The following is a 24,803-nucleotide window of genomic DNA, read 5'->3' as shown; positions in this document are numbered from 1 at the left end:
CCGCTACTATTCCTTTTCAGCCAATCGGAAACGTTCTTCAAATGCCACTCTCTTAGATGCGCTGGCTCCCGGGAAGCTGGCTTCATTTCCGTGCGGCTGCGCGGAGCGGCTACGCCTGTTGCCATAGCGACCATTTTACGTTAACTGGTTTATAGCTTTCGGTGGCTGCGGGAACAACTCGTTCTTCTTCCATTTCCTCTCGGCTCCCAGTGGCCGAAAGGCCTTCCAGGCTTCGGGGTCTGTTCTAGGGTTCCGCGGCGCCTCGCGGGGGCGGCATGTCTGCGGAAGAAGAGGACGAGGTGGAATGGGTGGTGGAGAGCATCGCCGGATTCCTGCGGGGCCCGGACTGGACCGTCCCCATCTTGGACTTTGTGGAGCAGAAATGTGAAGGTAAAATCCAGAGCCCAAACCGTCAATCCTTTCTCACCTCTCTCACCCAGCTGTCGGCAGAGAGGTGGTCACCATAAACTACCTCTCATCTCCTTGGTTTCCATTCCTGTCGGCCTGGTTTAGAGCTGGTTTTTACGGTGTATTGCTGTCACAGTGCCAGTCTTTTCCTTTTCGGAAATGAAAATGGGGACCGAGACCCTCCTCCTCCTGGGTCCATCCGAAAAACTTTAGACTTTAATCCTATGTTGGGTCTCTCACACTATTCTGCACCTTTCTGCCCTAGGCAGGTGGCACTGTTTAGGTGGGCTTCTTCAACAACTTCCCCAGTGACTTGGAAGGAGAGACGTCAGTTTACCTCTGAGTTCCTTCTGATCCCAACAGTTGATCTAAAAATGGAGGGGCGGGGGACGCGGGAATGTGATTACTCCAGCAGGCCCTGAGCCGGTGATCCTGGTGGCCTTTATTCCCTTTTTTGAGCTGACTCTCAGCTATACCAAAAATGGGAAGGGTTGGGTAATCTAACAAATGAGGTATGTAAACGTGACATTATATACCCTGCGAGGGAAGAGCACCTACAGGTTCTGATCACGCTTGGAGTTAGGCATTCAGTTCTTGGAGACAAACTGGAGCCCATCACGGGAAAGGAACCAGAAACGATGTCATATGAATAATTCCCAACTGTTATTGTGGTTGTTTAGCCGGGCAAGACTTAAGGGTAGTGATGTCCATTAATCGTTTAAACATCTGTCTTACATTGGAGGGATTAGACTTGGTTTGTAAGGTTCAATAAGATAGAACTAGGATCAGTGGATGCAAGCTACAGGGAAACAGATTTCGGTGAAGGAAGTACTTCGTAGCTGAATGTATCTCAGATGAATTAGCCTGCCTCACAAAGTAATAAGTTCTCCAGGCCCTAGCAGTGTTTGAATGAATCTGACAAGAACTTACTGGAGTTATAATAGAAGAGAATTCAGCTATCAAATGGCTGGTTATCCTGGATGATCTTTTAAGAGTCCTTTCAACCCTAAGATTCTATGAATCTGGTAAAGATGAAGTTTACTTTGACCACCGAATCTTCTCATTACATTCTTATTGCCATAAGCAAAATTCATCTAGTATTTATTAAGTAGCATTCTTACAGATAATTTTTAAGAAATTCAAAACAACTTTTATTTATGCTCTTTTTAAAAATTAAAAATGCTATTATGAGACTGATGAAGCATGTGGTATTCTGACCTCCTTGAGGAGAAAAAAAAAATTTGTTACCTTTTGATTCCTCTTACCCCACAGAGACTAACTGCTGAAATGGAAATAAAAAATAAAGCATTGTTTTTTTTATCCCCAAATGCCAAAGTTGCTGCATCTCAGTTATAACACACTTGCTTGTGTAATTTTATAGGAAAACAGTAATCCTCAGCTTTATAAACATTACTGTAGAAATTTGGCTTCAAAATTAACTGAAAACAGCTTAAGTAGCTGCTGTATTGCATGTATACCCAGTATTGCATAGAGCAGGAGAAAGGGAAGTAACAGCCCAGTGATACTTGAAATAACAGTGCTTATACTTCACTGACTGGGTTATCAGTATGCTATTCTCTGCCTCAGATGATTTAAACATTAGTTTTGTACAACTTTGTAATATAAGCGTTTATTTCAACATTTATCAAGTGTCCTTGAGCCAGAAGCTGAGGATAGAAAGTTGAATAAAACAAATCCTTGTGCTTGAGAGTTTTTAATTTGGTGGGAAAGACAGGCAGGTAAATGAAATTTAAATATAAAGTGGCAGGCATTATAATAATGTTAGGCAGATGGTGCTGTATATTGTAAGAGTTCAGAGGAAGAAGACTAGCCAGCCTAGGAGTTGGGTGTGGGTAGTAGATCATGTGCCACTTGCAATGTTTTGAAGAATGGTTGGGAGAAGAGGGGTTGGGTAAAGGCAAAAAGATTTAAGAAGAGATTGAGCAAAGGCATGGGGCTTGAAAGCATCTTGTCTGTTACATTTGGTGGTATTCCAAGTAACTGTGTATTGTTAAGAGTGCAAAATTTGGGTTTTGGAGTGGTGAGAGATGAGACTTGGGGTCCAATCTTGCAGGATTTTGTCTGGCCTTCTAAGGATTTTATACTTATTCTTTAGGCAAAGAGCTCTTCTCATTGAAAAGCTTTAAATAGAAAATTACAGAAGTTGGTCTTGTGTTTTAGAAAGATGATTCAGGAGGAATTTTTTAAAAAGAGGGTTAATTGTTTACAATTCATGAATTTGTCCTGTTTCACTAATCAAATTGTAGCTTCTTGAGGGAATATGTATCTTTCTAATCTACATTGTTTCACAATATGGGTCATTTAGTAAATATTCATTTTGGTTGTATTTATTTTAATTTCATTATTGACTTATATATAACAAAAAAATCCTAGTCACTTTCACCAGCAAAATAATCTGGAACCTGTTATAAAAGGAATTAATGTTTAAAAGCTATTAACAGTAATATTCCATTTAAAGTTTATAAAGAAATTATTGCCTTATATTATTGATTGAAAAGTAGGAAATTAGTGTTTGTCTTCTATATGAAATAGATCTTAGGTAGGACAAAAACTTGTTTACAACTAACACTATATATATATATATATATATATAAATTTTTTTTTATATAAACACTATATATATATATATATATATATATTTTTAACCCAAGAATTCAAAGCTAAAGAGCTGGTTTATATGAATGAGAGTGTTTCTTCTATTCTTCTTTGTCTCTTCTGTTTGTAAGATGTAAGGAGTGGACTTTCATATTTGCATTAATGAAATGATTTGTTTTTTATACTATGCAATATTTTTCTCTTAAATTTAGTTTTTGATGATGAAGAAGAAAGCAAATTGACCTATACAGAGATTCATCAAGAATACAAAGAACTAGTGAGTATTTCTAAAGCTGATTTTAAAAGGCAATTCAAATAATATTAATTATAGCTTTTCTAAATTAAAAAAAATTGATTTTTCCATTAAAATTCTTTAATTAAAAAAATTCAGTCTACCCTAATTGTACTACCAGTTGTGTCAGGCTGCAAGGGTTACTTGTGCATCTCGTCCTTAATAACTCTAGAATGGATTTAGGACAACCATTTTAAGGGATCTTGCATCTGATCTTTAAATTTTATTCTTACTCTTATTCTTCTGATAATGCATCCAGTGAAGGGCTAATTATTAATTTAGTCATGTTGTTTTGAGATTTTAAAAAATGCCTCTGGGTAGCCAAAGAGTTATATCAAACTTTATAATTTTGACTTCAGTTATTTCTAGTAGAGGAAAGAAACTTTCCCTTGATTCTCTGCAAAAATTTTTATTTTTTGTTGTTTGTTTTTTCTGTGAAAGACATTGTCACTGCCAGGTAATTAACTTTATGTAGATTAATAATTGCAAACAAGCATTTCATTATACTTTTATAAACTCAATATAAAAACTCATTTGGAATTTTTCTGTGTAAATTATAAAAGTTAAACTTTCTCTTTTTAGGTTGAAAAGCTGTTAGAAAGTTACCTTAAAGAAATTGGAATTAATGAAGATCAGTTTCAAGAAGCATGCACTTCTCCTCTTGCAAAGACCCATACGTCACAGGTTTTTGCTTTTGTGTTGTTCTCCTAATACATAGTTTTAACAAAAATGGACCAGGGTTTCACTCAAATTTGCTATGTTTGATTGTCAAAGTATAATATTCTAGATATTGTAGGAGCGAAAGCCAATTTATCACATGTTCTTTTTTTATAATTACCTTGAGAAATGATAATTTGAGGCATTAATGAACTGATGCTATTAACAAAGAAACTTTCTGAACTCATAAATATAGTAGATCACAGGCTTTATCCAAACTAGTGTTTTATTTGTATAGATCTCAGACATTTTTGCAGTTGCCCCTTTTTTAATCTTAGGAGATCCACAGTACACAGTTCCTGGGGCTTCCTTCTCTTGGTACTAATTTTATTGTTTCATTAGTTCCTCAGTGCTGGATTGAAGTAGGTATTATGCATATTTTTAACTAATATTTACTGAGGGCTCGTGCTAGTTGCTATTTTAGGCATTTGACATGTATTATCTCGTTTAATCTTCCCACCAACCCTTAAGAAATTGGTATTATTTTACTTCCATTTAACATGAGGAAACCAGTGCACAGATATATTAAGCAACTAGTGCAAAGTCCACAGCTAAGTAGACAGTAGAGCTGGAGTACCAGCCCAGCACTCAACTGACAGCCCTTGCTCAGAGGTTGAGTTTAGGAATATGTTACTACCACCCAATTAGCTTCCCAGGAGGTTGCTTTAGCTTTTCATCTTCTACCAAACAAACTATAATTCCTTCATTAGATGATAGTGAGGATTGTCTATGATGTGACCCCAAATTATATGTTCAGTCTTCTCCTGCTGTAGTTCTCCAATACGTTATGTACTGTGGTCATTCCAGGTCACTTGCTCCTGTAAGCATCCGTGCACCTGCCTTTGCTCACGGTATACCCTTAGCCTGGAAGGTTTAGCCTCTACCTCCTTACCCCTTCATCCTTTCCTTACCCAGAGAAATCCTGCTGAAATGCAGCTTTCCTCATCCCTCTAGTCAGACTAGCACTCATTCTACCTCATTGAGCACTTTTACATCTTCAATTCAGTTCGGTTGCCTTGTATTATAGTTTTTTACCAATCTGTTTGCTTTAGTAGATATAGATAGTAAGTCCTTTGGGTTCTTTTTAGTATCTTTGCATTCCCAGCATCTAGCACAGAGATGAGAACTTAGTTCCTAGCAGAAAGTTAGTTTAAATTATCTTCTTATTGTGGCCTAGAAGAGATTGCTTTGACTACTGTTTAATTCAGCACTTCTTTCTACAGTTCTTTTGCACAACTTCTGTTCATTTAATGGTCACCTCTCATTCTAGAGATAGAAAATCTTTAATATAACATGACATTTACAAAAAATTTAAATGTTATTGGTATGCCCACAGTAATGTAAACAAACATCTGATTTCATTAGTTAATAATTCTATAAAGCAAAAGTTGTTTTATAGTTTACCAATAGCTTTTATTCTTCTGTGTGTACCATAGTTTTAGTTTAAGGAATAATAATAGGCATTATTTTCTTATTTTCAGTTGAATAGGAAGAATTTATTGAAAATTATTAACTAGTACTTTAAAGTCTTTTAACACATTGATATTTGTTTTATTTTCCTTGTTTTTCAGGAATATATTCTGTTGTGATTAATATTTATCAGTCTCTTAATTAAGCCATTATGAATGAATCTGAATTTCTTTGTGAAAAAAGATATTCACAGTAACAGTAGACACATTCATCTGTTGTTTGCATTATCAGAATAGTGTTAAATTGTGAATGAAGATGTTCAGAATTTAAAATACTGTTTTCAGATCAAGAGCTACACATCTTTCTCTTTTGTTCTATTATACAACACCTTTTGATTTGGAGTTGATGAGAGTGCAGCCTTGTTATGTACAAGGGGGCAAGCCTTTTGGCACAGACAGATCTGGATTTGAGTCCTAGATCTTTCATCTACCATGGACAAACTCGTTTTAGTTTTCCTTTCTTATCCATTTTGATTCTCAGTTTCTACATTTATAAAATAGGCATAGTATTTACTTTGAGAGATTTTTGTGATTTTTAAGTGATAATGTTCCTAAATATTCATAAAGCATTTAGCACAATACCTGACACATATAAGGTGGTCTATAAATGGAAGCACCTCTTAAATAATGGTAGCTATTTTGGTGGTTGATTAGCAGGGTGCTAATTAGGCCAGGGTCATGTATTCAATCCCCATGTGGACTAGTTAGCTTTATTCTCTTCTGGAGCACTCTTTGCCCCAGATACTGATAGCAAAATAAATCAGCGCAAGGCCATAACTATTATCAGAAAACAGCCCAAAGCATGTCATTTACTGCTTTACAGCAATGATCTAATCTTTATAAATGAAGATCAGAATGCTGATTCCATTATGCTGATATAGAGATACCTAAGAATGAATTTAAGAAACCAATTGCCCAGGGTAACTTAGGATGTAGTTTTTATTTTGTTTTGGTCTGGTTTTGATTTTTTTTTTCTGAGAAGGGGGTAGGTAATTAGGTTTATAAATTTTTTTAAATTTATTAATGGAGGTACTGAGGATTGAACCAGGACCTTGTGCATGCTAAGCACACACTCTACCACTGAGCTATACACTCCCCCATGATTTTGAATTTTTAAAATAGCAACCAGTTCCCCTCTCATTGAATTATGCTGCTAAAGCCAACTTGCAAAATTCTTTTTGCCTGGTTTAGTCATCATTAGCCCTAGACTACTGATTCTGGCATACTCTTTGTATATTAAAATCAGCAGGAGTAGCAAGGAATGCAACAGTTGAAGAACTTTAGTTTAAAAGCAACAACGAACTTTTTAAGAGCATGTTTTAAGAGCAGTATATGTGTGGTTTCTCAAAATGTGCTTGTGAATTAGAATGTCCTTCTAAAGAGTTCAGATAAATATAATAAATACTGATATATTTATTAGTTCAGTTGTGTTCAGTTGATTTTATAATTCTCCTAAGGCTACTTCTTTGACCCATGTGCTGCCTGAAAGTGTGTTGCTTAATCTCCAAATATTTTAGGTTTTTCTAGTTATCTTCTGTTACTGTTTCTAGTTTAATTCTGTTAGGGTCTGAGAGTATACTTTGTATGATTCCTGTTCTTTTAAATTTATTGAGGTGTGTTTTATGGCCCAGAATGTTGTCTTATTTTGGTGACTGTTCCATGTGAACTTTGAGAAGAATGTATATTTTTCTGTTGTTGGAGAAATGTCAATTTGATCTGGGTGATTGAAGGTGCTAGTCAGTTGAACTATGTCCTTACTGATTTTCTGCCCGCTGAATCTTTCCATTACTGAAGCTTCTAACTATATAGTGAACTCATCTATTTCTCGTTTTGGTTCTATCTATTAATGGAGCAGCGTAAAAGTTTGGAATCACTTGTACTTTTTGAAACTATGATGTGATTAACTCTAAGCAGAGATAATAACTTTAGGCTAAGTGTGAACATGTGTGGATGTTTTTAAAATTCATCTAAGTCAGATTCTGTAAGACTCAATGCTCATGTTTTTGTTAATGTGCTTTTCTCAAACATAGATAACATCACATTTGCTTTACTTCATAGTCTTCTTTCAAAGTAGTTTGCCATTTCAATTAATTTAAAGGATACTTAAGATTGTTGTTTTTAAACCACTTGCTAGCTTTTTGGAGTAACTCTTGTATTTAGTTCCTCTAACTGCCCGTATTGGAAACTCCTAGGAAAGGGGTGGTTCATTTCCTTGGACCAGAAAAGCCCAACTGCTGTAAAGTTTTAGGTTTAGCACACCAGTTTGATGTTTAACCAGCCTCAAAAGGGCCAGTTACTTTTATAGGACTTTTCAATTTAAAAAGTGCTTTCTCACATTGTTTAATTCCATCATCCAGCCAGAAAGTTACTACTGTATTTCCTTTATTCTAAAGTGGAAAATTTTCATCGTATCTCTGAAATGGGAATGCATATTATCATTGATGACATGTTATAATTTAATTAGCAGGGTTTTTTCCTTATCAGTACATGAAATAATGTTTTATTTTGCTGATCTATGGAGTTTTAGAATCAACAAAATACTGTATTACTATTACTGTTATTTTTACTAATTTGCAGGTGAAGAAACTGATGCCCAGAAGACTAAGTGATAAGTGTGATAATCACACAGCTGGTGCATGGTTAAGCTGGAAGTAGGCTTTGATTTTAAGGGCTAATTTTTCCCCCCACAGTATATCAATGGTTTTTGAACTATAATGCTATAAGAATTATCTGGGGAGAAATTGACACTACATTGTAAACTGACTATACTTAAATAAAAATACTAAAAAAAAAAAGAATTATCTAGGGAGATATATGGGCACCCATCCTCCAGAAATTTAGATTAATTATGTCTCGGGCAGGGCTCAGGAATATGCATTTCTTTCCTGCATTTCTTTGATGGGTCAAGAACACACTCTGAGAAGCTCTATAGTATAACTGACTTGCTGATAGCTCTAGTTGACACATTGCCATCAACAGCAGTGCTCTTCAGCTGTTTATTAGTGATGAGGAGAGCACTTGATTTTACTAATACAAAATCTAAGAAGGCCCAGAACAAAGTTATGTGGTGGTGTAATCCCATAAAGGGGCCCTGTCAAACCAGACATAACTACTCTATTTCAGAGGCTGCCTACAATCGTTGTCAGTACTGGTCTCTGGGCTGCAACTTTCAGTTAAAGACAGGTGAAGTCTATTTGCCATTCCCTGCCTTGGGTCTTTTGAACAGTATATTTGAATTTAAGGGAAAAGAAGCTTTCCATCTTTTTTTCCTACTTTAAAGACCATTAAAATAAAATCTTAAAATTGTCTTTTTGAGTCATCTAGTCATGAATAATAATGCAGCATTCTTGAATTAATGAATCTTTTGCAATGGAAGTGATTTGAGTGTGTGGGAAATAGATTTAAAACATGAATCTTCATTTAACTTCCAGACTTCTTTCCACAGGCCATTTTGCAACCTGTGTTGGCAGCAGAAGATTTTACTATCTTTAAGGCAATGATGGTCCAGAAAAACATTGAAATGCAGCTGCAAGCCATTCGAATAATTCAAGAGAGAAATGGTAAAATACTGAGTTTAGAAATCTAAGTGCTAAATGCATTTTTTTTGGTGGCAGTTTTGACTGTTCTGGTTCAAGGAAGATCTTTAACGTAGCTGCCTTGTATAAATTTATTTTAAGTTTGAAAGTCTATGGCTGACTTAAGAGATATGAGAGTGCAAATGTCCTGATCATTGTTGTTTGACATCTCAAAGAAAGCAGCCCAGAATTTGATTTAATGTTTTAGATTTCGGAGAGCTTGATTTTCCTGCCTAGCCATTGTGTTTATGAAATTCATTATTTTTGAGTGGTCACAGTTACAATTTCTGTTGCAAGAAGGTGGTTATTTTTCTCCTTCTGGGTTATTTTTAGGACCTTTGTAGGAGACAGTGGCCGTCAAACTTCAGTGAGCACTGGAAGCAGTTGAAGGGCTTGTTGTAACACATATGGCTGTCGCCCAGTTTCTGATCCAGTAGTCTAAACCTTTGCATTTTAATGAGTCCCTAGCTGCTGATCCTGGGACGGAGTGAGAACTGCTGTTCTAGGGCAACGGGCAGGTAGGATAGCGCCACCATCTGGTGGAAGAGAAAACAACAGCCAAAGCTCTAGTAACCCATCTTGGCTTTGTCTTTTCCCTTATTCTGTGCCTAAACTCAGTTTCTTTCTAGCTCTTACTGCTTTGGTTCCCTTCTTGTGTACTTGAACTATATTTCACACCTTGACTCAAAACATCCGAGTTCCTAACCATACTTTTTGTTACTGTACTGTCTGGTTTTCAATCCAGATTCTTTTCTTGGTTGCACCTTTCTGACTCTGGTAATCTTTATACCTATGTGTTCCTTTGCTCAATAGATTGCCACTAATGTTCGTTACAACGCCTATGTACTCTCTAATGGTTTGACAGCAGGGCCTTTTCTTTGATTGTTTCTTGAAGATAATGACAGCTATAGTTTAGTTGTACTGTTTGCTTTTAAGGGTCTGGAACATGTGACAATAGGGCTTCTGTTGTTACAGGGCAAACATTAACATGCTGCAGGGCCCTTGTGGATTCTCTTCTCATTTGTCTGATAAGAGTAGAGACTCTGTCCCTTAGAGCCAACCACCATCGTAACTATTCCCTAAAATCCTAAAATCCTTTTCCCAACAGGTTAGAGAGCTGTTGTCTGTGGGTAGGAGATAACATCACCCTAACTCTGAATGACGCCTGGCACTGTGCTATTGCTTTGGTGTAAATAAGCTTGGAAAACAGTCTCTTTGTTCTTTTACTGTGGTTTACATAAAAATCCTTTTCTCTTGCATTTCCTGAAACTATGCTTTATTCTGATGTATAAGATAGAGAATTTGAATTATTATTTTGTGTTATTTAAAATTGTTTTGGGGGATCAGTTTTGATAAAAGAAAGAGTGAACTTGATATTGACAGTCTAGTTTTCAGTTTGGAATAAACTGGAAACTCATTTAAATTTCAATAAAAAGGGAACAGATACATATAACTAGTATCAGCTGGGTGCCTCAGGCTGCCATTGGCGGAATACATCAAAGAAAATGGCCTAAGCAATAAGAAATTGTCATCTCACAGAACAAGAGGTTCAGGGGAAGGAAAGGAAGAAAGACAGGTTCATGGCTGGTTAATTTGATGGTTCAGTGATGTTATCAAGGACCCTGACACTTTCCATCTTTATACTCTGCCATTCTCAGGATCTTCTTTCATGATCACTCTCTGCATTGAATTTAGACTCAACAGTGTCTCATGATGAAAAGGGCTGTTTCTTCCTACACATCTTTTTTTGCTAGCAAGACAGCACTTTCATGGAAGCCCCCCAGGAGTTTTCCCTTCAGGTCCTATTGATTCGATTGGGGTCACATGCCCTCTGGCAGGGGAATGAGACCGTTATGATTGGCTTGAGGCGTGAATCACTTTTGTAAGGTGGGGTCGGGCCCCTAAGTACTTGCTGCTTGATAACTGCATACACATGGATTATATTTGCAGGGGAGGACGAGGGGAATGATGTGGCTGCTGTCAAACCACAGTGTGGGACAGTTTGCTTATATTTAAATATAAACTAATACTTAATTTCTGCCATGGAATTTTTAATACTTGTGTTTAAGATTTTTGCTTAATGTAAATGCAGGGAATAGTACCTTAAAGCAATGTTGATTGTACTCAAAACTGCAGACCTTTTGAAAATTGTCTTTCTGTGAGAAAAATTCAAAGGTTCTCTGGATTCTTGGTTGTATTTTATCAAAGATTTTGGGGAAAATGCAAATCAGAACATTATTTTGATGGTTTTGAAGTATTGTGTACTGTTAGTTTTACTTACTTTTTAAAATTTTCCTTAGGTTAATAGAATACTAGTTGTATAGTTTTTACTGAGCAAAAATGCACTTAAAATCAATGGGTTGTATAGATGTCAGTTTTGTGGTTGTGATACTGTACTATAGTTTTGTAAAATGTAACCATTGGGGGAAACTGAAAAGTGTATAGCATCTCTGTATTATTTCTTACAACTGCATGTGAATGTGCAATTATCTTAAAATAAAAAGTTGGATTAAAAATGCATTTAAACACCCAGGGAATTAGAATAATAAAGCTACTTTAATTTAAAGAAGACCCAAAATCCCATAGTCATATGTGAGTAAAGAAGTGGAAGGTAAAAATTGAGAGACATGCTGTTAATGTTTTGGGAGTCTAATAATTATAGATAAAAACAGAACACTTATTACCGGTCTACCTGCTTATCAAAGGAAGATATAGGTAATAAAGTAAATGAAACCAATACTTAAAATTACTTGCCCTCAATTATTTGTTTTGAGCCAAAGTTGGTATTGCCCTGGTTTATAGTTACTAGCCCAATATCTTAGTATAAGCTCTGAGAGCAGAGATTATTTTATTCATTTTTATATTCCCCTTAAGTGCTTAGCATCATGCTTTTTTGCATGTAGTAAGCAGGGCTCTTTTAGTAGCATTTGTTGTAGTGTGACTGAAGAATATTAACATGCTATTTCAATTAACAGAGTATTTCATATTTTGTTTAGTAAACTTTTCTCATTTAAGGGATACTTTTGAGAGCATAATTTCATGATTAGGAGCTTAATGATTTCAGTGGTGTATCCTGTGTAGTATATGATTATGGAAGATAATAGCTTATATTAATTTTTATTGCCATATACTATTACTGTTATTTTAAATAGGCAATACAAATAATTACCAAGAGACACTTCTAGGTAACATTATGTTTTTTGGGTGGGACTGTGTCCCTGAAATAAGAAAAAATCAAAAGACCATAGTTAAAAAGATAATAGCTTAGAACATTCTTTAAGTGATAGATCTTATTTAACTAATTTGTACTTCTTGATGAACTAGAATAATGAGAAATAAATGTTTTCAATTGGAGTTGATACTCTGTGTGGTCTTTGGTTTTGAACAGGTGTATTACCTGACTGCTTAACGGGTGGTTCTGATGTGGTCAGTGACCTTGAACAGGAAGAGATGAAAATCCTGAGGGAAGTTCTTAGGTATCTTTCTCAATTATTTCTTGAATGAATTATTAGTAATATTGTAATATGATCTGTATATATGCTTTTTACCCCCAAAATACTGTGAGCTAGTAAAATAATCTAAATTCTCTCCTAAATACTATGAAAATGATTTATCATTTTACTTGTTAATAACTTTATATGTATTACATTTCTAAATGGACAGAAAAAATTGTTTTCAGATGACTCATACCAGATCAGCCCAGATGGGAGGGTTTTCCTCCACTTCCATCATGGGGGTAGGAAACTAGCCATCAATGGGAACAAGATGCAGTAGACCCAGCCATCTGCCTGGAAAAGGGTGGAGTGGCCTGAGCTGAGCAGGAAACTCTATGGCTTCTGGATCTCAGTAGTAGAGGAGGCTCATGCCAGGTGTCTCATAGTAGGAGGCTGGACATCCAGCTCCACAGAACAAATAGCTGACTGGGTGGCAGGTAACCTGCAAGAGGACAGTGGGAGGTGCCTATCCCAGATGACTGTCGTGCTGGTCCCTCTCCTGACTCAGTTGCATGATTCTCAGCCAAATTCCTGGCATGGGGTGTGCAGCTCATTAAAGGGGAATTTGTTTTTTCTTGGGCTCGTTGTCTCCTGACCCCTATGGGAGTTTTGGAAGGGAGGGGCAATTGCAGCACCTGATTGAGTCTGTGGGAATATACATTTAGGTTTAGGACTAAAGGATACCTGCAGCTACTCTGTCCCCTGCAGAGTGGGGCCTTGGGTTTTGGGAGCCCTTCCTCTCCATCTGTCACCACATGCATGACCGTCTTCCAGCATCCTGCGGTCCTCCCACCTACCCACCTTGTCCTCAGTTCTGGAGCAAAAGGAAGGATAGGCAGGATGGTGGTTTAGGAGAATGGGCCTAGTGGGGAACTATGGAAGGAGCTGTAGGACTTAGTGCTTAATTTCAGGGGACTTGAGTGGTCATGGGGAGGGAGGCAAATATGTGGGTGATCCTCCTTTCCACGGCAGGGTCAAATGGGAGCCTGAGACAACATAGAATGCTTTGAGTTTACACGTTTGAAGAGTTAAGGCTATTCAGTAATGGGTTTAGAGGACTGGTAAAGTTTGACTTACACTGGTTGCTTCTGTTGGTTGATTGGTGGTTTGAAAATTGATCAACATTGTACTGTTAGATTTTACAAAAGCTGACAGGGCTTTGGCATAATGGCATCAGGAGAGCCTTGTGGTAGCTCAGATGACATGGAAAAACTAGAACGAGGGGAGAAGTGGATCTTATCAGGAGAAGTGTTACTGATCTGTGTAAAGAAAGAGCTCACAGTCTGTATTAATGGGATTTGCCGTTCAGATTGGGTTTGGGATTTCAAACCTGTTGGTCTTTGTTCAGCTAGGGGTCATTCACATTGTCAGAGGAAATAGGTAAACCCGTATTTTATGTGACTGACTGTATTATGCTGTTTATGCCTATCTCTTTGTTTCTCAGTTGATTGTAAGCTGCTTTAAGCAAAGCTATTTCCATCCTTGTTTCCAAAATCCCTTGTACGCATTGTAAGCTTACGCTCATATGTTGCTTGTTGAATACTTATTCTTTGACCAAAAGAGACATTTTACTTTATTTTTATATATTTCAGAAAATCAAAAGAAGAATATGACCAGGAGGAAGAAAGGAAGAGGAAAAAGCAGGTGCCTGCAAAACATGTTAACAATAGAAGTATTTCATTCCTTTATCCCTTCAGTTTATACCTAGGTTTTGCTATTTTAAGTTTAAGCTTAGGTAGAACTACATAGTTCCTTAGAGTATTCATATTTTCTTAGCAATTCTGAGCACTTATAATTAATTTTGTAGCTTTATTGACTTTATAGTTCATCCATGACCTCCTTTTACATTCCCAGTGAAGAATGAGATTATTAACTCCAAAAAACTGTAGTAACATTCATATTTGGGGGAATTCCTTATAGAAATTCTCCTTCATTTTCTGAATAAAAGAAAATTAAAAAATATTTTATTTCCCCACTCTCCTTGGTTTCTTTACTGTTTTGAAACAGCAGTTGCAGTTGCTGCTGAGGGTCCCCTGTACACTTTAACATTGGCAGCTTGAAGCAGAATGATTCAGTTTCACATTTCCTGTGAAATGCATTCATGCTGTTCTTTCATTAAGAAATGTTTCCATAAAGTGCCTGATCTTTCCTCAGGATAAATTAAAACGTGTATCTGGCTGAGGTGAGGGAAGCTAATATTTACTTTTTCCTCTCCTCTTTCCTAGGTGTCTCTTTTTCCATGTTTTCCCACATCTCCCTGAAGCGAGAGGGAAACCTAATATAAACTAATTTCTCAATCACTTGAAAGTCATTTTCCTTTTTTCCCTTCAGTCACCATGATACATTCTTGTATCATTCACTGTCTCTGAAAAGAACCTATTTTACTCTAAGGTACCCAGTGAAGAGTGGAAGAGAGATTTTTTAGGATTTAGAGAGGATTTATGTATCTTTGAGTAAATCTCCTTTTAGTAAATGGTGATGAAATTCCTAGATATTAATAAAGATTTTTTAAATGTAAAGGTATAGAACACAAACCAGTTCAAAACTGCTATCATAAGACAGTAATACTAACTTTCTGATTTATAAGTAAACTATATTAGGCTTCTTGAATAATAACATGTTTTAGGGGCATTTATTTTTCTAGACTTTTTATTATGGAAATTTTCAAACACACAAAATTAGAGCTGATAATAATAATAATTGTCATGTATCCATCACTCAGCATATAGGGGCTTTTGATTTAGGTATCCAAGAATTGCCTAAAAAGTTATGTGTGATTGAATTTTCATCTGTTTTTAAGGAAAAATGAATTATCAGTTTACTTAGTTCTTTCTGAAATTTAAGTGATTTCTTTGGTTTAAATATAGTATCCCGTTTTAGAAATGGAAATACAAGCATACCTTAGAGATGCTGTGAGTTCTAGACTACCGCAGTAAAGTGAATATAGCAATAAAATAAGTCATACAAATATTTCATTTCCCACTGCATATAAAGTTATGTTTACAGTGTGCTGTAGTCTTTGCAATAGCATTATGTCTAGAAAAAACTGTGTATACCTTTATTAAAAATGACTTTATTGCTAAAAAAATACTAACCATCATCTGAGCCCCCAGTGTTTGTAATCTGTTTGCTGGTGAATGGTTTTCCCTTGATGTTGATGGCTGCTGACTGATCAGATTTTTGCTGAAGGTTGGGGTGGCTGTGGCAGTTTCTTAAATTAAGACAACAGTGAAGTTTGTTGCATTATTTGACTCTTCCTTTGATGAACAGTTTCCCTGTAGCATGCAGTGCTGTTTGATCGCATTTTACTTACAGTAGAACTTCTTTCAAAATTGGAGTCAGTTTTCTCAAACCTGGCTGCTGCTTTATCAACTAAATTTATGTAATATTCTAAATCCTTTGTCGTTTCAGCAGTCTTCGCAGCATCTTCCCCAGGAGTAGATTCCATCTCAAGAAACCACTTTTTTGCTCATCCATAATAAGCAGCTCCTCATCTGTTCAAGTTTTATCATTAGGGTGTAGTAATTCAGGCACATCTTCAGGCTCTGTTTCTAATTCTGGTTTTCTTGCTATTTTCTCCACATCTGTAATTACTTCCTGCACTGAAATCTTGACCTCTGCAAGTCATCCATGAGGGTTGGAGTAACTTCTTCCAAACTCCTGTTAATGCTGATATTTTGAACTCTTCCCATAAATCATGAGTGTTCTTAACTGCATATAGATGGTGATCCTTTCCAGAAAGTTTTCAATTGACTTTGTTCAGATCTGTTAGAGGAATCACTATCTGTGGCAGCAATAGCCTTACAAAATGTATTTCTGAAAGAATAAAACTTGAAAGTTGAAATTACTCCTTGATCCATGGTCTGCAGAATGGATCTTACGTTAGCAGACATAAAAATGACATTAATCTTGTATATCTCCATCAGAGTTCTTGGGTGAACAGGTGTATTATCAGTGACTAGTAATATTTTGAAAGCAATTATTTTTTTTTCTGAGGAGTAAGTCTCAACACGTAGGCTTAAAATAATCAGTAAACCATGTTGTAAATAGATGTTCGGTCATCTAGGCTTTGTTGTTTCATTAGTAAGGCACGAGCAGAGTAGATTTAGCATAATTCTTGAGGGCTCTATAATTTTCAGAATGGTAAATGAGCATGGGCTTCAGCTTTAAGTCAGTAGCTGCGTTAGCCCCTAAGAAGTCAGACTGTTCTTCGGAGCTTCGAACCTGGGTACTGGCTTATCCTTTGTAGCTATGAAAGTCCTAGATGGTATCTTCTTCCAAGAGAAGGCTGTTTCAACTACATTGAAAATCTGCTGTTTAGTTTTGCCACATTCATTAATTATCTTAGCTAGATCTTCTGCATAACTTGCCACAGCTTCTACATAAGCCCTTACTGCCTCATTCTGTACTTTTATGTTACGAAGATGACATCTTTCCTTCAACCTCATGAACCACCTTATGCTTTCTTTAAACTTTTCTTCTGTTGCTTCCTCACCTCTCTCAGCTTTTATAGAATTGAAGAGTTAGAGCCTTTCTCTGGATTAGGCTTTGATTTGAGAGAACATTGTTGCTGATTTGATTTTCTATCCGAACCACCAAAACTTTCTTCATATCAGCAATAAGGTTGCTTCACTTTCTTGTCATTTGTGCGTTCACTGGAGTAGCACTTTTGTGCCGACAACCAACCAACTGACTCCCAGTTGGTGGAGCCATTAAAACACAGCTTTTAATTATTAAGTTTACCGTCTTATATGGGTGTGATTCGTGGTGCCCCAAAACATTTACAGTAGTACATCAAAGATCACTGATGATGATAAATAATATAATAATGAGAAAGTTTGAAATATTGCTAGAATTACCAAAATGTGATACAGAGACATAAAGTGAGCAAATGCTGTTGGAAAATGGTGCCAGTAGACTTGCTCAATGTCTGTCACAAACCTTGAATTTGTAAAAAAAAAAAAAAAAAAAAAAAAAAGGCAGTATCTGTGAAGCGCAATAAAATGAGATATACCAGTAAACTGAATTGTGGCTGCTTCAGGCGTATCTTGTAGTGATATTATTACAATTTTATTTTTAGATTATTTTCAGTGAAAAAGTACCAGTGGTTTTATTTCTCTTAGAGTAGGTGTTGGTTTCTTGGTTAAGGTCACGTGAGTAGTAAGAGTGAAGCCTAGGTTTGAACCCGCTTCTTAAGTTCAAAGTTCTAACCAAACTAGTTATTCATAGCACTGCATGATTTAAAATGAGAATGTTTACCAACCTCAAAAAGTAGATGAATAATGCTGGAAACATCTTAAAAACTTTGGAAAAATAGAATCTGTGATTTACTATCGATATAGTAGACAGTAAATTTTTTAAACTAATGTGTTTGAATTCCTTAAGTAGTGAATTATTCAAAATTAACCTAGAATATTTTTTAATTGTATTATTGATTCCTGAAGTCATCGGAGGCTAAAACAGAAGAGCCCCCAGTGCATGCCAATGAAACTGCAAAAATGAATAATTCCCAGGGGGATGGTGAACATTTTGCACACCCACCCTCAGGTAAGGTTGAAGTATACTGAACTTTCTGAATAATATAAATACATAAACACTGTAAAGAATGTCTTACTTTCTCACATGTAATTAACCCTCAAAAACCCTGTGGTAGGGTGTTGAATGGCCATTGGTATATAAAGTTCTTTGTAAATTTAGCTAAAGAGGCTGCCTGTAGTTGATACCTAGCTGACAGAGAGGGTCAACTCCCCAGATTTCTAACTGAAGCCTGAAACCCAGAGCAGTGAAGAAAATCCCTTAAGGGAGCCACCAGCCTTTAGCCATGGATGTAGCATCCACGATATGTTCACATGACATTTGATATTCTCTTCCTTGACCACAATTGTATAGTGTTTGTGAGTTAGAAGCTGAACATGGAAAGATAATATTAACTAATTTTCCTAGTGAATTAAAGCACAACTAGAAAATAAGAAATAACCGATTTATCAAGAAGTTTAGTCAGAAACTATTATTGAAACCAAAATTGATGAGCATCTTCATAGGAAATGTTGGTGGATGACCTTGTTCAGTATGTGCCAAATCATTTTCAATGTACAAACTCTGATTTCCTTTGTAAGAAAACAGGTAATTCTGAAACAGAACTTGAATTATGATCTTGAATTTAGTTCGTTTTTATCATAGATGTCTATGATTTTTAGATAAATGTCTTTTTCTCAATTAAAAAACCCCCCATAACTCTGTGAAGTAGATATAATGATCCTTTTTTTCTTTTATCTTATTTTTTTAAAAACAAATTCAAGGAACTTGAGTGACTTGCCCAAAATCTTTCTTCAGTAGTGAAACTGTGACTTACCTTGGTCTTCTGATGCCAAATCATGTGTTCTACACTTCAGAAGAACTTTAACACTTGAGATAGATGGGTTTGATGTTTACCCACTATTTTAAGAACTGTATTCTTAGTTAAGACAATGGGGCATATGAGACAGAAGCAGGTTTATAAAGTTACTTTACTTTTTTCTTCCTAGCAAACCTAATCATTTTCTTTTTTAATATTCTGCATTATTGACTAGAATAACCTCATTTGAGGTGAAAGCACCTGCTGTAGATTTGTCTGAGCCCTTTTTACATTTTCTGACCCATATTTAACTTTCTGTTTTATGTAGATCTAAGTATGTATGCTGTTTAAATCTTGTCTTGGACATAACTTGAATATATTTACTTAGTCTAGTTCTTTATGTTAACTATTAAGTGAAACTATAGAAAATTTAATCTTAAACCATATATAAATGAGATATACATTAGTGGCACAGAACCAATGGCAGATAATTTCAATAGTAATGATTTTAATTTTTAAAAACTATTCTGTTAAAAAAAAGAGTGTATCTGATATCTCAGGAAATCCCTTCATACAAAGTGATGATGGAAGCCCTTGATGAAGACCTAATTTGGGAGGAATCATAAAGGTGTACTGTGTATTTGGCTTATATAGCAACCTTGTATTACATTATAATGTAGTTCTAATCTTTAGACAAGAATTATATCTTTTTGTAGCTATAGTACCAAACAGCAGGAGCTTGGTGTTTGTCATTATTGGTAAGTAACTGTAGTTCAGTCTCCCTGAGGACAGAGACCATATTTCTCACCCAGTGCCTGGCACAATGTAGGCACCAAATCAATGCATGTTGAGTGAATGAATGTGAGAAAAACAAGTATTATTAACACTAGTTCATTTTGGTGAACCTAGGTTAATACTTAATATTTCTTATAATATTCTAACTGGTCTCTATCTAATTACTGCCAGAAGTTAAAGTGCATTTTGCTAATGAACCAGTACAACCTTTGACAAGAAAGCTGGAAATGTTACCTGAAACTTCCTCTCTTCCACAAAAAGGCCTAAAGATTTCTGGCTTCGAACACACAAGCATTGAAGGACCAATAGCAGTAAGTAAAAAACGTTACTTCTCAGGAACTATGAGCAAAATGACAAAGTACTCAACAATATAAGCAGCCACACACACTTGGCTTTCTTACAGTCTTGAACTCAAACTTCTAATTGAATCAATGGATATCTGTGCCACTTATTATGCAGACTTGAATTTAAATAGTTTCCTCTCTATTTTGAGCTAGAATTTATCAACACTTGGAACAGAAGAGCTCCGGCAGCGAGAACACTATCTCAAGCAGAAGAGAGATAAGTTGATGTCCATGAGAAAGGATATAAGGACTAAGCATATGCAAAATTCGGAGCAGAAGGGAAAATCTGCTGAGGAGGTAGAGGTATGGCCAGATCTAGTATGTCAAAATTTGCAAATCTACAGGTGGAATTCTCCAAATCAGAATATGTGCAAGAAAGCCTCGCTCACTCATGAACGTTGCTCTTGTAGCTCCATTCATACTAACCTATGAGTGTGGCACCTGCTAAGTCTTTTTCTAGGCAGTGCAATGGTTGTGATGAGGATTTTGTGAGGTCGAAGTGATAGCAGTTTTGATTCTTTACTTGCTCTGCTCTGAGCACTTAAATGTCAGCAGTCTTTTTTATCTGAGTCTTTTGAAATATTATATCATAGAGCAGTATCAGTACCCTGGCCACCACCTCTAAGAGGCTTCCCAAGAAGAGATTTTTACAAAGAAGAGAGCTAGGAATCATAGTCCATGTGTGGTTTCTTTTTGAAAAGTTTACTGAGTGCTCTAACATTTGTTTAAGGCAGTATGTTGGGAATTTTAGACGAATGAACCCATTCTATACTGTAGCCAATTTTTTTCTTTTTTCTTTTTTTTTAAGGAAATGACAGAGAAACCAGAAATGACAGCAGAGGAGAAGCAAACATTACTAAAGAGGAGATTGCTTGCAGAGAAACTTAAAGAAGAGGTTATTAATAAGTAATTTTAAAAATAATTTAGCAAGACCGAAGTTCAAAATTTCTTAAAAATAAATTATTTAATCCTTAAACCAAGCCTGTTAGTTTCAAATACTTGTGTTTGTAAGTGCAGATATAAGCTCGTTTTTACTATTTTATTAAACATAGATAATTGGCGGTGGGGAGGGCAGTTACTTTTGCTGACCAGTTCAGTACAAATTTCTGAATAATGTTGTCTCTTGGAGAAGCTATAGAAAGCTAATTGATAGTGTGTTCATTCATTGTTTGCACTAAGCATTGTGATAGGTACTAAGGATATAGTAGTCAAGTAGATTGACAGGGTCCCTGTTCTCACTGGGCTAGTGAAGAGCTAAGTGTTAGAAGGGAACAGTGAGGTGTTATAGGCAGGGTCTTACAGCTATCTGTATGGCTGGTGTACATACAGAATGAGGGGAGAGGGTTAGCATGTGGAATTGGAGATACGTGAGGTACAGATTTGCAAGGCCTGTAGGGAATGTGAGTTTTAAAAATTTTCTAATGGCAGTGGGAAGTCACTGAAAAGCTTTAAAGTGGGGAAGTTCACAAGATCAAAATTTTCATTTTACAAAGATGTGTGGCTGCTATATGGAGACTACTGGGTGAGTTAGTGTAGTTGTGGGTGAACAGGTATAGATCAATCTAATGAAAAGAATAGTTATCTTGCGCACTGGTAAGATACATTTTAGCATCCTACATTTGAGGGAGGAACAAACAGGACTTTGAAAAATAGATGTGGGGGATGTTAAATTACTCCACTACTCTTTCCAGAAACGCTACCATTAAAACAGATAAGGAACAGTCAACTGAGTCCATTGAGGGGAATGCTGCCATGGGTGTCGGTCTTTTGTATATAAGGTGATTTTGGATGGTTTTCTGTAGTCCATTTACTAAAAGGTAACCAGAATTGGAAAGAAAACTTCCTGTTGTGTCATCCCATAAGCACCCTCTTTTCTAGCTATGGACCATTTCTGAATTTTAAGTTATAATTATCTCCTTATACCTACAGTTATACAAAGTTACTTTAGTTCCAACCTTCAACCTGAAGAGAAAACCCAGTATTACTTTTGTCATATTTTCATCACTTAGCTGGACAAGAGGAAAAACTAGTGACTAAAACACAGACATCTGTTTCAGATAACTTTTTATTAAAAATAATTTTTATATTGGATACATGTTTACAGATAAAATTTTAAGAAAACCTCAGGCATACAAATGTGGGCTCTGGCTTGCTTCACTGAGTGAAGATAAAGATAAAAAAATCTTGATCTGCTTGAGGTTAGTCATTCAAGACAGTAGCTAACATGTGGAATGTTGAGTTATTCTTTCAAGGGACATTTTATGTCTTGTTCTCATATCATTGTGGGTGAGCATCTGTACCATGAAAAGTTATCCTATAATTCAACAAAACATTCACATTTCTACTATAAGAAAAGGTTCCTATGATGATTATGATTTAAATGTTTAAGACTTGTGGCAGTTCTTGAGAAAGGAAAAATTAAAGGAACTTAGTAAGATACATAAAAATAACACTTCCCACTGAAACTTACATTACTTAATCAGGAAGAGTCAAGAAGTAAATAGGGAAACGCTTTAGGTCAGGGCTTCTTAGATTACAAGAGGAAATTTAATAATAGCTAAGAAGAGTGAAGGGGGCTTGATAAAATTTCCTTGAAAGAAAATGTATTCATATGGTAACTTTACTGATCTTGGTTTAAATTATCCTGAGTCACCTGCCTTTATGAGGTGGAGAGTCTTTTTTCATTGTATGTAACTTTAATCAAAGAGGTGATAATAGCCCCAAGCTGTGATGCTTTGGTGGGGGTTTTATTTGCCTAAGGCACACCTTCTATAAGTAGAGTCAGTGATTTTTAAAGTGCAGTTGACCCTTGTTTGTTTAGAATGCTTTCATTCAGATTGGTGTATGACAGAGTGGTTTATAATTATCTATGGATAACGTACTGGCTTTTAAAAGACACTATAAAATGGACATATCTCAAAATGGAATTATATTTACAACAAACCAAACAAAAGCAACAACCATAGAATTACAGGGTCACATTTTAATTCCTGAATTTTACAGTTCAGCATTAATATCACCACATGTATACAAATGGTGTAAAACAAGTACAGTGGTATTTTTAATACAAAATAAACATCTGTTTTATGGAAAAACTATACTTCATATCTACACAGACAGCCCATCTTTTCCAAACAATAGCCAAAATTAAAATTAACTACAAAATCTCCAAAACAGGGGAAACTGCTTCAGTTTAAGCTATTCCAGGAAAAATGGACCCATAACACATTACAAGGGTGATCTGAAGACTGTAGCTGGAATTACTATTTTTAGTATTTTTTTTCTCCCAATGCATTAAATTGTAGTTTGGGGGACGTTTTTCTCCCTTCAGCATGATCTCAGATCATAGATGAGCAAACTAACATTAAAATATTTACAGTTAACTTGCTGTTCTAAAAATAAAACCTCTTAACTGTTTGCCTCAATTTATTACTTTAAATTCATTTACGTACATGGAATGTGCTTTTATTCTTTAAAAAAAAAGCAGCTTTCATCTTACACCCTTGTTTATTTATGGAAAAGCTTCATGTGCTGCACACTGACTTTGACACTGAAGTAACTTCTTGGATCAAAATGGCCTCTAGATATTGAATGCCACTTAATTCAGCACTATTCTTTGTATATTCTTCTTTATAAATTACATTTGAAAACTTGCCTGCAGCTCTGCAGTGGGAGAAACAACTTTACAAAGAAAGCAGAAAGTGACTTCAAAGTACCTTCCATGAAAGATTGTACTGGTTGGCAGTTGAAACATTCTGTTCAGTCCATTCCCATTTCTAGAATCACTTTGGAATACTACCGTACTGATCCTTCGCATCTGTTATCTCTAAAAGTGCTGATTTTAAAGCTGTATTAACAAAACTGTCCATTTTGAATCCAGCTTGTTTTCATCAAAATACATACTAAAAATTCCTAGTGTAGAAAACTCAGTATGTGCTGTAATACAGGGTGTATTTTCCTCCAACTGCCAATAAGGCTGAATTTTTGTTAAATCTTCAAATAAATGGTCCCACAGCTTAACTTCATTTTTTATGATAGTTGAATTTGCTTTCCATAAAAATTTCTTTTAAAAAGAGGCAACTGATTAAAAGAACAACATGGCCAGCACCATTATACAAGTAATGTTGTTGGGTTTGCAACTTAAGTTTTATAATTGTTTCTAGATTGGAAAACCCCCTGGAGCAACCCTGCATTAATAGTATTTTACCAACTTTGTCCCTCCCTCAAACCGTCCCAAAACCTGAGAGTTTCCTTACTAAGAAGCTATTTCCCAGGTTCTGGTTACTAACCCTTTTTTTTTTTTTTTGACAGCCTAAAAGGCAAACCCCTTAATTACTAGCAAGCGATCAAGTTCCTGGGAAGCCTGTTTCTTTACAGAACTAAATTCTCCTAGCTGATATACTGAGTGTCTTTTGCTACTCCTTGTATATTTATAAGTTCAAGTGAGAAAGCTTTCTGATTCAGATTTTCAGGTCATTGAACAGTTGCAGCATTTTATAAAGACCACATGTTGAGGGTCTCCAGTAAATATTTTATGAGCCAAGACGAGGTCTTTTCCTGGGAGATGTTTCTTCTTCTTCCTCTTCCTCCTCATCATCTGGATAATCCACTAAACCAACCAAACTTCCCTATTGAAGAATAAAAAAAATTTTTAACATATGTAACTTAAAAAAAAAGCTTATTAGTACAAATGTAGTCACTTTTATAGATATTAGAAATCAATTTTCTAAACTAACCACACACATCTTTAACAGATATA

The 24,803-nt window shown here is 35.8% G+C and overlaps 2 protein-coding genes across 4 annotated transcripts in view; one reads left to right on the top strand and one right to left on the bottom strand.

Moving 5' to 3' along the window:
• The first annotated feature begins 107 nt into the window (after window positions 1-107).
• CFAP36 (cilia and flagella associated protein 36) lies at window positions 108-21,024 on the top strand. The gene is made up of 10 exons (XM_006217727.4): window positions 108-390; window positions 3,237-3,301; window positions 3,899-4,000; window positions 8,948-9,062; window positions 12,466-12,553; window positions 14,164-14,215; window positions 18,016-18,118; window positions 19,872-20,011; window positions 20,198-20,347; window positions 20,853-21,024. Exons 1-10 carry the CDS (start codon window positions 276-278, stop codon window positions 20,952-20,954), a joined length of 1,032 nt encoding a protein of 343 aa, XP_006217789.1. The 5' UTR covers window positions 108-275; the 3' UTR covers window positions 20,955-21,024.
• A 1,983-nt stretch (window positions 21,025-23,007) lies between these two features.
• The window catches only part of PPP4R3B (protein phosphatase 4 regulatory subunit 3B), a 49,018-nt gene continuing 47,222 nt past the window's right edge, over window positions 23,008-24,803 (bottom strand). For all 3 annotated transcript variants that reach the window (XM_006217729.4, XM_006217730.4, XM_031675544.2), the window contains exon 16: window positions 23,008-24,672. In XM_006217729.4, coding sequence (XP_006217791.1) covers window positions 24,577-24,672 — 96 coding nt within the window. In that variant the 3' untranslated portion in view covers window positions 23,008-24,576. The remainder of the gene's footprint in view (window positions 24,673-24,803) is intronic.

This window comes from Vicugna pacos, chromosome 15 (genome assembly GCF_048564905.1).
Source record: "Vicugna pacos chromosome 15, VicPac4, whole genome shotgun sequence".
Taxonomy (NCBI): Eukaryota; Metazoa; Chordata; class Mammalia; order Artiodactyla; family Camelidae; genus Vicugna; species Vicugna pacos.
This window is presented reverse-complemented; position numbering and strand designations above follow the sequence as displayed.